The sequence below is a fragment of the Adiantum capillus-veneris genome, chromosome 30 (genome assembly GCF_014529385.1).
Source record: "Adiantum capillus-veneris isolate H3 chromosome 30, ASM1452938v2, whole genome shotgun sequence".
Lineage (NCBI taxonomy): Eukaryota > Viridiplantae > Streptophyta > Polypodiopsida > Polypodiales > Pteridaceae > Adiantum > Adiantum capillus-veneris.
This window is the reverse complement of record NC_140960.1, coordinates 45,516,209-45,529,375: the sequence shown is the minus strand read 5'-3', so window position 1 is coordinate 45,529,375 and position 13,167 is coordinate 45,516,209. Positions and strand designations below refer to the sequence as shown.

The 13,167-nt window shown below is 42.0% G+C and overlaps 1 protein-coding gene across 2 annotated transcripts in view; it reads right to left on the bottom strand.

The window, feature by feature from the left end:
* Window positions 1-2,963: 2,963 nt before the first annotated feature.
* Window positions 2,964-13,167, bottom strand: part of VPS24.1 (SNF7 family protein) — a 44,100-nt gene continuing 33,896 nt past the window's right edge. Inside the window, exons 3-6 of one of the 2 annotated variants that reach the window (XM_086507391.1) lie at window positions 4,629-4,731; window positions 4,377-4,498; window positions 4,078-4,263; window positions 2,964-3,562 (exon numbers count right to left, since the gene is read on the bottom strand). In XM_086507391.1, coding sequence (XP_086363517.1) covers window positions 3,485-3,562; window positions 4,078-4,263; window positions 4,377-4,498; window positions 4,629-4,731 — 489 coding nt within the window. In that variant the 3' untranslated portion in view covers window positions 2,964-3,484. Of the gene's footprint in view, window positions 3,563-4,077; window positions 4,264-4,376; window positions 4,499-4,628; window positions 4,738-13,167 lie in introns of both variants that reach the window. The other variant, XM_086507392.1, reaches the window with a different exon arrangement.

The following is a 13,167-nucleotide window of genomic DNA, read 5'->3' as shown; positions in this document are numbered from 1 at the left end:
CTCTCTTTATATCAAATTATTTGATATTAACTACTTTTTGTCATGCTCATAAAGAGGGTTGATGGCCTTTTGATGGAAACCAAGATGAATAAATAAAATATGTAGAGCTTAAATTTACAACATTTTTGTGGAACATTCGAGGAATTTATTAACTCTTGTGTTTCACGCTTTAAATTTCTTAGACCGGTGCTCTATAAAAAAAAAAGGGTTAAACCAAATTCTTGAACTAAATAGGATTGTAATTAATCTAATGATTTTGAAGTTTGCCATGGATAACAACTGATAGGCTCTTTAACACCTATAATACATATCCAAGGCTAACAAAATCTATTGTCTTGTTTAAATGGATGCTAGTGAGAGTCCTATCCTTACTTAACGAGGTTTACTGACTAAATTGTACAAAAATGATTCAAATATAAAAATGTTTTTATGCAAACACAACCAACAAGTGAAAAGATAATTAATCCATGTGGAAGTCATAAAACAATCTAAAATGCAACAAGTCACCATATAGAGAAACATATCATCTACAGATGCAAAAACAAGTGCTCCATACTGTTACGTTGTCTCTTTGAGACTAGGATAGATTCGACATAATGAATCACTTCATTATTTATGTCATTTACAGCTTGTGTACTATGGGTTGATGCCTTAGCACTGTGAGCATTTTTCCATGACAGGAGTTGTGAAAGTTTCACCCACAAACTTATTTGTTTAATGAAGTGCGAAATAAGCCATGCAAAAATAAAGAGTAGTGGCAAGTTTAACTCCACCTGTTTGGTAAGTAGCTCCATAGAAGGAATGAGAGCAAAGTTTGACAGAGACTCTTAATCCGATTGCCAATGTAGGTAAATTGAACTTCGCATTCTTGATGAGGAAGTGGAAGTTGTTGAAAAGAAATTCTCATCGCTTTGGCAACCCAAATTTTCATCCTAGTGTGTGAAACTCTCTAGAGGTCTCATCATTTTATCCATATGTAATGGCTTCTCTATAAACCTGAATACAATAGGTACAAACAACTAATAACAACTGATAGGCTCTTTAACACCTATGATACATATCCAACGCTAACAAAATCTATTGTCTTGTTTAAATGGATGCTAGTGAGAGTCCTATCCTTACTTAAGGAGGTTTACTTTAGTTGTAGTCCGACTGAGATGAACTTAGTTGATATGTAGAGTCGCTTGTTGTCCTGATGTATAGGATAATCGGAATGAATCTTCATTATGACTAAATTGTACAAAAATGATTCAAATATAAAAATGTTTTTATGCAAACACAACCAACAAGTGAAAAGATAATTAATCCATGTGGAAATCATAAAACAATCTAAAATACAAGTAGTCACCATATAGAGAAACATATCATCTACAAATGCAAAAACGAGTGTTCCATATTGTTACGTTGTCTCTTTGAGACTAGGAGAGATTCGACATAATGAATCACTTCATTATTTATGTCATTTACAGCTTGTGTACTATGGGTTGATGCCTTAGCACTGTGAGCATTTTTCCATGACAGGATTGTGAAAGTGTCACCCACAAACTTATTTGTTTAATGAAGTGCGAAATAAGCCATGCAAAAATAAAGAGTAGTGGCAAGTTTAACTCCATCTGTTTGGTAAGTAGCTCCATAGAAGGAACGAGAGCAAAGTTTGACAGAGACTCTTAATCCGATTGCCAATGTAGGTAAATTGAACTTCGCATTCTTGATGAGGAAGTGCAATTTGTTGAAAAGAAATTCTCATCGCTTTGGCAACCCAAATTTTCATCCTAGTGTGTGAAATTCTCTAGAGGCCTCATCATTTTACCCATATGTAATGGCTTCCTCTATAAACCTGAATACAATAGGTACAAACAATTTGGACTCTTCCACTTCAAATTATTTATGATCTCCCATTTCAACATCCAAGATTGAAGTGACAACAAATTCAATCCATAGCCTTCCCTCCTATGTAAAACAACATTCTATAGCTTACTAGAATCCATATTTGAAGGTCCAAATTTTTGCTTAGCTTCATTAATTACCAGTGCAACCCAAGGTTCAAGTGTGCGCGCATCTTCATTCAACCAATTATTAAATAATTCCTAGGTCTAAAGTGGTCTCTTTGGGAATGGATACTACATAGCTACAAACCTTGCTTGTTTGCAATGCACCAATTCTTTTTGTGTATTCATACAAAACTTTATAATTACTAGTTGATAATACAAGCTATAACATTGCAAAACAAGGTGTGGAGAAAGACGTTGGCATTGACTCACTCCGGTGCCTTTTTTTTGTTGTTGTTGTTTGAGAGAGAGAGAGAGAGAGAGAGAGAGAGAGATAAAATGTACCTTTAAAAATTTGAAAGGTACTCCATTGTATACGAGCTAAAACTCCCTCACCGAAAGGGAATGCCAACAAAGACCTAGAGGTTAGAACGCATGAATCAAGATAACACTCAACTTGTGCCAAAACAAAGGAGGTGAAGGCCCGAGTGGGCATTCTATGGGTCTGTTAAATGAAGGACAAACCCATACACAACTGAAAAAATGCTCTCCAAAAAAATGTACACCTTTCTACTAAAGGGAAGGCATGGGCATGATCAATGCAATTTGACATTTTCTATTGGTAACGAATCCTTACATCACCAACCACTATTGTCTTTTTGGTCAATAAGCCGTACAATACGGGAAGGATTGTTAGGTAGTTTATTATAATGCTAGAAACTTATGTTACACTATGGCTATACCGATCAACAGGTTGATCACCTTTCCCAAGTCCTAAACAGCGAATTACTAGGAGAAGTGGACATCACCATACTCACTTCAACTTAGAAATGGTGTCAAGCTTGCCAAAGAAGATGACTCCTCTTTCAACCAATGCAAGTTTATCCCTATCCACATCACATATCATGCCATAGAAAGTAATTAAGAGACAACATTGAACATGTCAAAAGGAAAACAATAACAAGACACAGGCCATGCCTTCTACATTGTAGTTTTTGATAGAATTATCTGATTTCTATGTACATTGTCTTGCTGTTGACATAAATTCAAAAAGATCACACAAAGAAAGAGGTTTGGAGTCAGTAAGAAGCTTTTGCAGAATCGTTGGCACTGTTACATATGCTAATGAAGGAACGAGTCACATCACCAAAGTTCAGTTAGCTACTAGTCATAATCTCATGGATGATATTGGTGGGGATGTGTCGGACATTACGGCGTATGGTAAGCCCAAACAGCATCACGAAAAACTCATACAATCCCATACTTGCCCATCTCCAGATATCGTGATGTCTAAAGATCTTAAGCTACAAAGCCAGGAGAAGAATCACTGTTAACCCCCAACTTGTGTTGGCAATTAAATCTGCTTTACACTTTTCCACATGCATGGAACCGTGATAAGCAACTCTTGTGAATTTATTTCCTCGTCCTTCTATGGAGTGAATCTCCACATTCTTTGGCCATAACTGCTCTCATTATCCCCAGTCCCTGAGCTCACCTCATGATCTGACATTGGCAAGGCGTGCTCGAAGAGTTTCTAGCTCTTCGTCGTCGTCCGCACCTTCAGCAACTGGCTCCTGTAAGGCACAACAACCGGAAGAATATGTTAGGAGTTTATAAATATGGGAAACGTACCTGAATTTTGTGAGAATTCCCAAAATACCCCTCAAAATTCAAAATTCCCCAAAATACCTGGGCACCAAATTTTGGATGGATTGCTCCAATTTTCACATAGATTTTGGTAATAAAAATCTTCCTTTAAGTGTCTTAGACAGGTTAACAAAGTAATGATGTTCGTGTCTACAAATAACAAATAGTTTCATCCCAAGAGCCCACTAGTTCTGTCATCTTCTATTGAAAGAGAACCAATCTTCCTGTGGATAGTTACAAAACTAGATCTTTTCAGTAATGTTTGTGAGATTGACAAGATGTAATCTGGGAATCTTGGAACAATTGAAGGGTAATTGAAAGGGGTATTTTGGGAATTTCCACAAATTTCAGGGTCATTTTAGTAAATTAGCAGTATATAACAATCCGTTATACTCTTTTGTCTTTCATAAGGATAACCCAAATAAAAGAACAGTAGCCTTACTGGCTCCTTTTGCTTCGAAGTGGCAGCTTGTATTTTTTCTTTCCTTGCCGCAGGAAGCTCAGCAGCAGTTTCACCAGCAACTTCTGACAGAACCTTGTCAACTTCTTCTTCAATCTCATCTTCAATGTCATCGGTATCTAGGGCTGAGTCCAAAGTCTCATTCACAAACTCTTCCATAACCCCTGCCTTTCAAACCATGAAAAGCACAGCAGCACATCAAAGAAAAGCTTATAACCGAAAACCTACACTAATGAAGCATTCAAAAAATAGTCATCACAACAAGCTCTGTACACACATACCTTGGTCATCTCTTTTGTGAATTCCTGCATAGTGGCTGATATCTCAGGTGCTTTCATTAGCCCATTCACCAGCGTCATTACTTCAGAACTCTTCGATAAATGACCCACTACTCTCGCAGTAGCTGCATTGAGACTAAATTCTCTGTCATGTATGTTTTTGTGACTTGTCGTCAAGTAATAATATTCCATGCATTGTTCCATCTCAACAACTTCAGTTCTTATAAGAAGTCTACGGAAAAGTTTGCAACTTACCCACGCTTTCTCCAAGGTGCATAGAAATGGAGTTCAGCTGTGCCCTATTCTCATAAAGTCGGGTAACAACTCGCCTTGATCGAACAATCTCCTTTGCTAGAGCCTGTCACTATTAAACAATCAATTATTACTACATCCAAAAGAATCAATGAGTGAATTTGACAAAATACAACCAGTATGTGGATTTTTTACCTTCAACCATCGTAAGAACAAATGATAACATTGTGCATAGTTGATAACTTCTTGTATGAGGTTAAAAGTACTAACACTTCAACTATAAAAGCGGTTCATTACTAATACTCACACAAAATTGGATCACTGATCAGAATAGAAACCATAGCTCTTGAAAACATAGCTGACTCATTACCTGAAAACGACAAGCAGCAAAGGTGCTAAAACACACCCATTTACTCAGGGTGCATCCATCCTGTTGGGTACGTAAAGGCCCTCTCCTCTCTCTATATGTACACTGACTCACACCACTAACTCATAGGGTGGGAACACACCCTTATACTTAAAGACACATCCAACCCTATGTGTCCGTGGACAAGCTACAGCATAATCAGGGTTCAGTCAGTCCAGTCAGTCTAGATTAGAGGTGATCTGGCACTTTTGTGAGTCTATTCGTAGACCGTGCATGCCCAGTCACTTAGTGTAGATGCATATCCTCTGGTTGCACACAGCATGATCATCAGTATTCCCTTCAGAATCCATCAGATTCATCAAATTCAATCAGGGGAATTTTCCAATGCATTTAGCCTATTTTCCCTATTTTTGACATTTTTCACTTATTATTTTGAAGTGACTTTCCAACAAAAGTAGGTAGGGTAATTTTGCTAAGTTAATATATAAGCAAACCAAAGTTAGCACTAAATGGCAGAAGAGGCAGTAGGAGCTTCCCGCTCAACAAGCATCTTCTCAGCAAGAACCCAGCAGTACCCCCAAGCTTGGCGATTTCCCTCTCCAAGCCATAGCGTTTTTAGTTTCCCCCATCACCCACAACCTCTGGCGTTTTCAGCATTGCCGTTCTCGCCATCAGCACCAGATCCCTAGCGTTTGCAGTTCTCCCATCGCCAACAGCCCCAGACTCTCAGCGTTTTCACTAACGCTACAGTACCAGATCAGCGTTTTACATTTTCAGCCTCACATGCAGCAGATGAAGCAGCGTTTTCAGCCTTGAAGACGACAGCAGATTCAGCCCTAGTTGATTGCCGAAGATAGTCATTTTCAGCCTACAAAAACGCAGCCAAAACAGTCATTTTCAGCCACCGAAACAGTCCCAGTTTTCAGTCCCTAGCGTTGTTGGACAGCAGTTAGAAGACCACAGATTTCAGCCCTAAAGTCGTCGTCGTCATCGGCATAGTCCCCGGTTGCATCAGTCCATTGCATCGTCATTGTACCACTTTGTGCAATCGATAAGTAGACCACTCTCGCCGACGACAGTGGGGCCTTCGGAGGAGGTTTTGCAACGTCTCTAGTGTTGTATCTCTCTTCTCTCTCTATCTCTCAGACTCATACACTTGCATGCATAGTGTCCATTCACTTTGTTTGTGATCGTAGCACTTTCCATTAAGAATGGAAGGCTCTCCCTTCCATAAGAACTAAAAGGAACCTTGAGCACAGTTTGGAGCACTCATCTTGAGCAAAGCGCAAACAATCGTTCTGCTGCACCTAACAAATCCATATCAGAGCTTTGGCAGTGTTTTGTATCACTCAAGGAAAGAACCACAAGAATTTTTTTTTGCTTGTTGAGGTCGCACGAACCCAAGTTCGCTTGGGCGTGTCGATTCCTAATCGTATTTTGTTGAAGAGTGACAGGAATCCCAAGAAATAAGGGCTTGTCCAGCCTCCCCTTGTGTCTCTTTTCACTCATTGAGAGCGGACCGTGCACTTAGCGGCCGGCCAATCGACGTGAGGTGGGAAAAAGCAACCTTGGTGTGAGCGCAAGGCCGCCAAGGGGTGCGCCCGCTGAAAAGAGTAGAACTCGGGTGAAGAGAAGATCCTTCTCAAACGCGATTTGCAAGCGAAAGAAAACCTCAAGAACCTCAAGATCCTCAAGAACCCAAGAACTCAAGAACCCAAGAACTCAAGAACCTCAAGACCCTCAAGAACCCAAGTTCCTCGTGAACTTAAGAACCAAAGATCATAGTGCATGGTCGTCACCCCAAGTGGAATGGATACTTCGCATACAGGTGATGAGCATGAGAGAGGCGGCGAAGATTTTTCCCACCAGGAGATTTTTTCGACCCTCCCCCTTCGCCATCTACGCCACGAGTTGTACTAACTCCTATGGAGATGATGGTCAAGTCGATGTTGGACATGATGGCACAACAACAAGAAACGAATCGAGTTGCGTTGGCACAACTCGCTAGCAAAGCAGAACAACAAGAAGCTAAGGACCGTGAGCGTGACGAAAGAATTGCAAGACTTGTAGTAGAACAAGCAGCTAAGGACCGTGAGCAAGCCGCTAAGGACCGCGAGCGCGACGAAAGAAACGCAAGACTTGCCGCACAACAAGAAAACAATCGCCTTGCTTTAGAACACAAACGTGACGCACGAAAAGAAAGAAAAGAACTAAGAAAGGAGGAAGCGGCAGCACGAAGCGCGGCCTTGGAGATCGAACGAGAGGCTCAAAGAGAACTACGAACTCAAGAATTGGTTCGACAAGTACTTGCCTCGAAGACCGAACCACCCAAGGATCGTGGGAGTTCATCAAGTGGCGCAAGCCACGACGCGGATTCCAACCATCTAGTCACAGAGAAGTTGACTTTCAGTACGTATGATGGTAAGATGGATGCTACGGTTAATCATTCTTGGTTGCATCAATTTAATGATTATTTTGCGACAACTAAGAAGACAAGAAATAGCAAAGTTTTGACGGCAGCTCAGTATCTTGCCGGTGATACCATTAATTGGTACCACGCATGGCAAGAGGCACAGTTAACCGCACACCTAGAGGAAGCCGACGAATTCACGCCCCTGTCCTTCAATTGGGCTGATTTCCAAGACAAGCTCAAGGCGCGGTTTATGTCACCTCAGTACCTCGCACAATTGAAGGACGATTGGCACTCTCTCAAGCAAATGGTATGCCAGTTATGTCTTTTTCTAATCGTGTTTTGCAACTAGGTACTCAATTACGAAAATCGGATGATGAGCGCAAAGAGGCTTTTCTCTTTGGATTGGACGAGTATATCAAGTGCGATGTCAAGGTGCTCAATCCAATCGATCTCAACAAAGCGGTAGCGATTGCTCTCGCACAGGAGATGAAGCACAACAAGGGAAAGCCTAAGGAGAACAAGACTTCCACAAGTACCTCGCAGACTTCTCAGAACCCTCAAAACGGTAAGAATGATAAGAATGGTAACTCTTCTAACCAATCTTCCAACAGTCTCTCAGAAAAGAATTCTTCGAATGAATCTAAGGGTAAGGCTAACACAATTGCTAAACCTAAGCTTACTCCAGATGAAAAGGTAGCACAAGGAATTATAGGAAGATACATCACGTCGGAAGAGCAAAGCACTTATTCTAAGGAAGGTCGTTGTTTTCATTGTCACATTAAGGGTCACATAAAAAGAACATGTCCTAAGCTTGAAGCAAATGAATCTAAAGAATCCACAGAACCCACTTCCTCTGTCAATGCAATGAATGATAACATGAGTGTGTCCCAAGTTTCTCATGACCCTCCCATTGATGATTCTCTCATTAAATGTTATGGTCGTACGTCAGGGCAGCGTTTTGTCATATTGTTTGACCCTGGTAGTATGCATGATGTGATCAGTTCCTCTCTGGTTGAGAGAGCCCGCCTCGAAGTTAGTCCAAGATCTCCTATCGAGGTCTTGGCTTTCGTCCCGGTATGGACGCTCTCATCACAGAGGAGTGCCTTGATGTGTTGTTTGGAATTCAACAAGCTGCCTTCACTAGAAGATTTGTTGTTTCTCCTCTCTCAGGATGTGATATGATCTTGGGCATTCGATGGTTTCGTGATAATGACGCTCTCATGAATTTTGCGGCTAACACTATAACTCTCGATGTCGATAGTGATTCTCCTATTGTCATTCATGGAGAGGACATTGTTCATTCTCCATCTCTCATTGCTAATATGCAAGACAAGATTGAAAGGATTCAAGAGAAGGAGACTCTCTCAGTCTCTTTTTCTCCACAGTATGACACACAGAATTTGCATGATAAAGACACGCATGATGATGATTTGAATGATAATGATTTGCATAATGATTTGGATGATAATGATGAGCATGATGATTTGCATGATGATCAAGATGTGATTTCTCACAAGCATGCTGAGTTGCATGAAGAAGATGTGATTGTTCACAAGGATGCTCTGTTAGTGGATACTTTTTCTAGCGAAACTAACCTCGATGTAGATTCGATCAATCACGAAGAACCGATCTTGGCTTTCGAGTCGAGGTCCAAAGAACCCCCACAGGACGATTCGATCATTCAGGAAGAACTGATCTTGGCTCTCGAGCCTAGGTCCAAAGAACCCTCACAGGAAGTATTATGTGTTCGCATGCTTGATACACACACATTGTTCGAATGTTTCATTCGTGATCGTTTCCTGTATTTTAGTCGGCATCTTTATGTGATCCCTTTTCCTAGGCATGACATATTGTATGTTGAACACGTTTCTCTCATGGATGAGCACGAATGTATGCGGTTTTCATGAAAAGCTGAAAAGTATGTATGTCAGGAAGTCACATTCCCTGTCTCTTCCTTGGCATGACACAATTTCCGAACGAGCACATGAAAGTATGAGCACCAAGCATGGGCATTTCCGTTGTGAATTGCCACAGTTGATTGCTTTAGATCAAAAGAGAAAGATTCGATCTCATTGTTTGCATATGTTTGGTGAACGGTTTATCACTCCGTCTCTATGTTCATCTACATTGCATACACAGTCTTTAGCGAAGACCATATTTTTTCCATTCACTTTACATGGAATGGGTATGTTCATGGTTTTGTGTTGGAAATGGTTTCAGGAATTTTCAGCCATGGAGATTCTTGAAGAAGAAAGAAGCATGACTCTCAACGAAGTTGAAGGATCGAAGGAAACTCAGAAGACTTTGTCGCTTTCGGCGCGGCCCAAAGAAGCAAGCATTGCAGACCTTTATGAAGTTCAAGTACCGCACGACCCACACATCAGAGTGGGCCGGCGAAGAGTCCCTGCCAAGATGCCGGATGCTATTGGCGATCTCCCTCGATGCCATACAGTTCGGTACCAGTACCTCACTTTGAAAAGGAGGGGATGTCACGTGACACATCCAACCCTATGTATCCGTGGACAAGCTACAGCATGATCAGGGTTCGCTAAGTCCAGTCAGTCTAGATCTGGCACTTTTGTGTGAGTCTATTCGTAGACCGTACATGCCCAGTCACTTAGTGTAGATGCATATCCTCTAGTTGCACACAGCATGATCATCAGTATTCCCTTCAGAATCCATCAGATTCATCAAATTCAATCAGGGGAATTTTCCAATGCATTTAGCCTATTTTCCCTATTTTTGACATTTTTCATTATTATTTTGAAGTGACTTTCCAACAATAGGTATGGCAATTTTGCTAAGTTAATATATAAGCAAACCCAAGTTAGCACTAAATTGTAGAAGAGGCAGCAGGAGCTTCCCACTCAACAGGCATCTTCTCAGCAAGAACCCAACAGTACCCCCAAGCTTGGCGATTTCCCTCTCCAAGCCATAGCGTTTTCAGTTTCCCCCATCACCCACAGCACCAGATCCCTAGCGTTTGCAGTTCTCTCATCGCCAACAGCCCCAGACTCTCAGCGTTTTCACTAACGCTACAGTACCAGATCAGCGTTTTCCATTTTCAGCCTCACATGTAGCAGATGAAGCAGCGTTTTCAGCCTTGAAGACGACAGCAGATTCAGCCCTAGTTGATTGCCGAAGATAGTCATTTTCAGCCTACAAAAACGCAGCCAAAACAGCCATTTTCAACCACCGAAAATAGTCCCAGATTGCAGTCCCTAGCGTTTTTGGACAGAAGTTAGAAGACCGCAGATTTCAGCCCTAAAGTCGTCGTCGTCATCGGCATAGTCCCCGGTTGCATCAGTCCATTGCATCGTCATTGTACCACTTTGTGCAATCAATAAATAGACCACTCTCGCCGACGAGAGAAGGGCCTTCGGAGGAGAGTTTTGCAACGTCTCTGGTGTCGTATCTCTCTTCTCTCTCTATCTCTCAGACTCATACACTTGCACACACAGTGTCCATTCACTTTGTTTGTGATCATAGCACTTTCCATTAAGAGCGGAAGGCTCTCCCTTCCATAAGAACTAAAAGGAACCTTGAGCATAGTTCGGAGCACTCGTCTTGAGCAAAGCGCAAACAATCATTCCGCTGCACCTAACAAATCCATACATAATATACACTTTAGCTTTAGTGTATCACAATTGATACACGTAACTTCTGTAGCGTTCTCTCTCTCTCTCTCTCTCTCTCTCTCTCTCTCTCTCTCTCTCTCTCTCTCTCTCTCTCTCTCTCTCTCTCTCTCTCTCTCTAGCCAGTGCTGTACGAGGCAATGGCAACCACTAACCTTAGTTGCTCGTTTCTTTCCCTTGATTTCTATTTGACTTTTGGGACCCTCTTTTTGAAGTCACAAATGGCCGGACATTGTGTGGCCAGTGTGAAATGGCCGATGGCCGAGAGTTTCACCTGCAACTGGGAAGGGCAGGTCGCCACGAGATGGTCGGCGGCCAACCAGCACTGAAATCCGAGCAATAAAAGGGTGTCTAGGTTGAGTTCAAAGTCATTTAGGCCCCTCGCTACACTTTATAAGTTGGTGGGCACTAGGAAATTAGTCAAAAGGGAGTCAAATGGACACATCGCCGTTGAGGAGCTGCATGCACGCCAACACACAGCTTCCAGAAGAGGGGGCGTCCAAAGTTGAGGGTGGAGGCTGATTTTTGTGCATTGTGCTTTACAATGCGTGGGTGAGTATGGTGGAATTTGCCTACAACAACACACGGGGAAGGCGTCATCTGAAGTATTCAAGGGTGCTAAGAAGGTTCCTCAATTTCTAAGTACCCAAGACAAGATTCTTTTTTGATGCAGATTTTTGAAAAAGTCTAGAAGGCATGGACGGCCATCTAGTAGTTCAGAGGAGAAGAGCTCTTCCTCTCTTGACAATGACCAGCTCAACAAGAAAATGAAAGAATTCAAGGAAGGGAGTCAGGCCGTCAGGTTTAAGATGTTTTCAGGCTACCAAGACACCCATCGAGCCCTTGAGTTTGTACAACAGTTTGACGTCGCCTTCTCTGGAGGACGGTTCATAGAACACTCTAGGGAGCGAAAGGCGGCATCTTACTTGAAAGGAACTAACTGTACATACATGGTGGTCTACTCTGTTGTTACGCAGAGAAGCACCTGCGACGTGATTAAAATTCAAGACAATTTTCACGTCAACTTGGATATCAGATGAATATGAAAGAGTTGTCATCACGGCTTGGCATCACTTGAAAATGACTGAGAAAGATACATACATTGGATGACTACCACCAGAGGTTTTGGGATACTTATTTGCCAGTGTCTTCATTCCGAAAGATTACTTTGAAAGACCAGCTATGGTTTGCTAAAAGAGATTCGAGAATATTGTCTAAACTAGAAGTCTCACTCTATTCAGAGACTTATGCAGAATGCTAAGCAACGACTTGAAATGCATGTCGGCTCATTGACTTATCCTACGGACAAGATAGTATCCACCTCAACAGAGCAAGAGTCTGCCAGTGAAGAGAATGAATCAGGGGAACCGGATGACAATAATCGATGCACATTCTCCAAGATCCGTCTTTCTTCAAAACCACCAACATTGGAGAGCAATACGGTGAAGTACTAGGCTGGACAAGACCCTTTTCCAAGAGGTCTTTCACTTGGTTCATAATCTCTTCATTCTGTGCTCGGCTCGCACGGTAAGGTGGCCGGTTCGGTGGTGTGCTTCCAGGTATCAGATCAATGGTATGATCTTCAGGACGAGCGGGTGGTAACTCGCCTAATAGGCCCTCTGAGAAGCAATCGACGTGAGAGTGGAGAAAATCTTAGCGTTCTTTATAAAGTTTAGACATATTTGTCATATCCTTATCGCTGAATTCTTTCATAAAGATCGAGTAAACAAACAGACTGGATTTTATTAATTTAGAAATGGCCGAAGCCGATACAATAGGGACAGACTCGCCCTTCAATTTAATGTCAAGTACAATGGTTATGCCCTTCTCTGTAGTCAATGTCGCTTTCCTTGCCCGATAATCGACCACGGCGTTGTTCTTGTGGTACTAAGGAATCCCTAAGAGAACATCACAACCTTCCAAAGGCATTATGAAAAAGTCCTCATGCCCCAAATACCCCTGACAATGCAACCGAAGTTTGCCAATGACAGATGTAATGGCTACGTCCCTACCAGGTGCCGCTAGAACAGCCTCCGCAAGTCGTCCCATCCGATCGAGAGTGATCTCGAGCCGCGCCGCCAAATCCGGTGAAATGAAGTTGGCCTTGGCTCCTCCATCAAAGAAGAT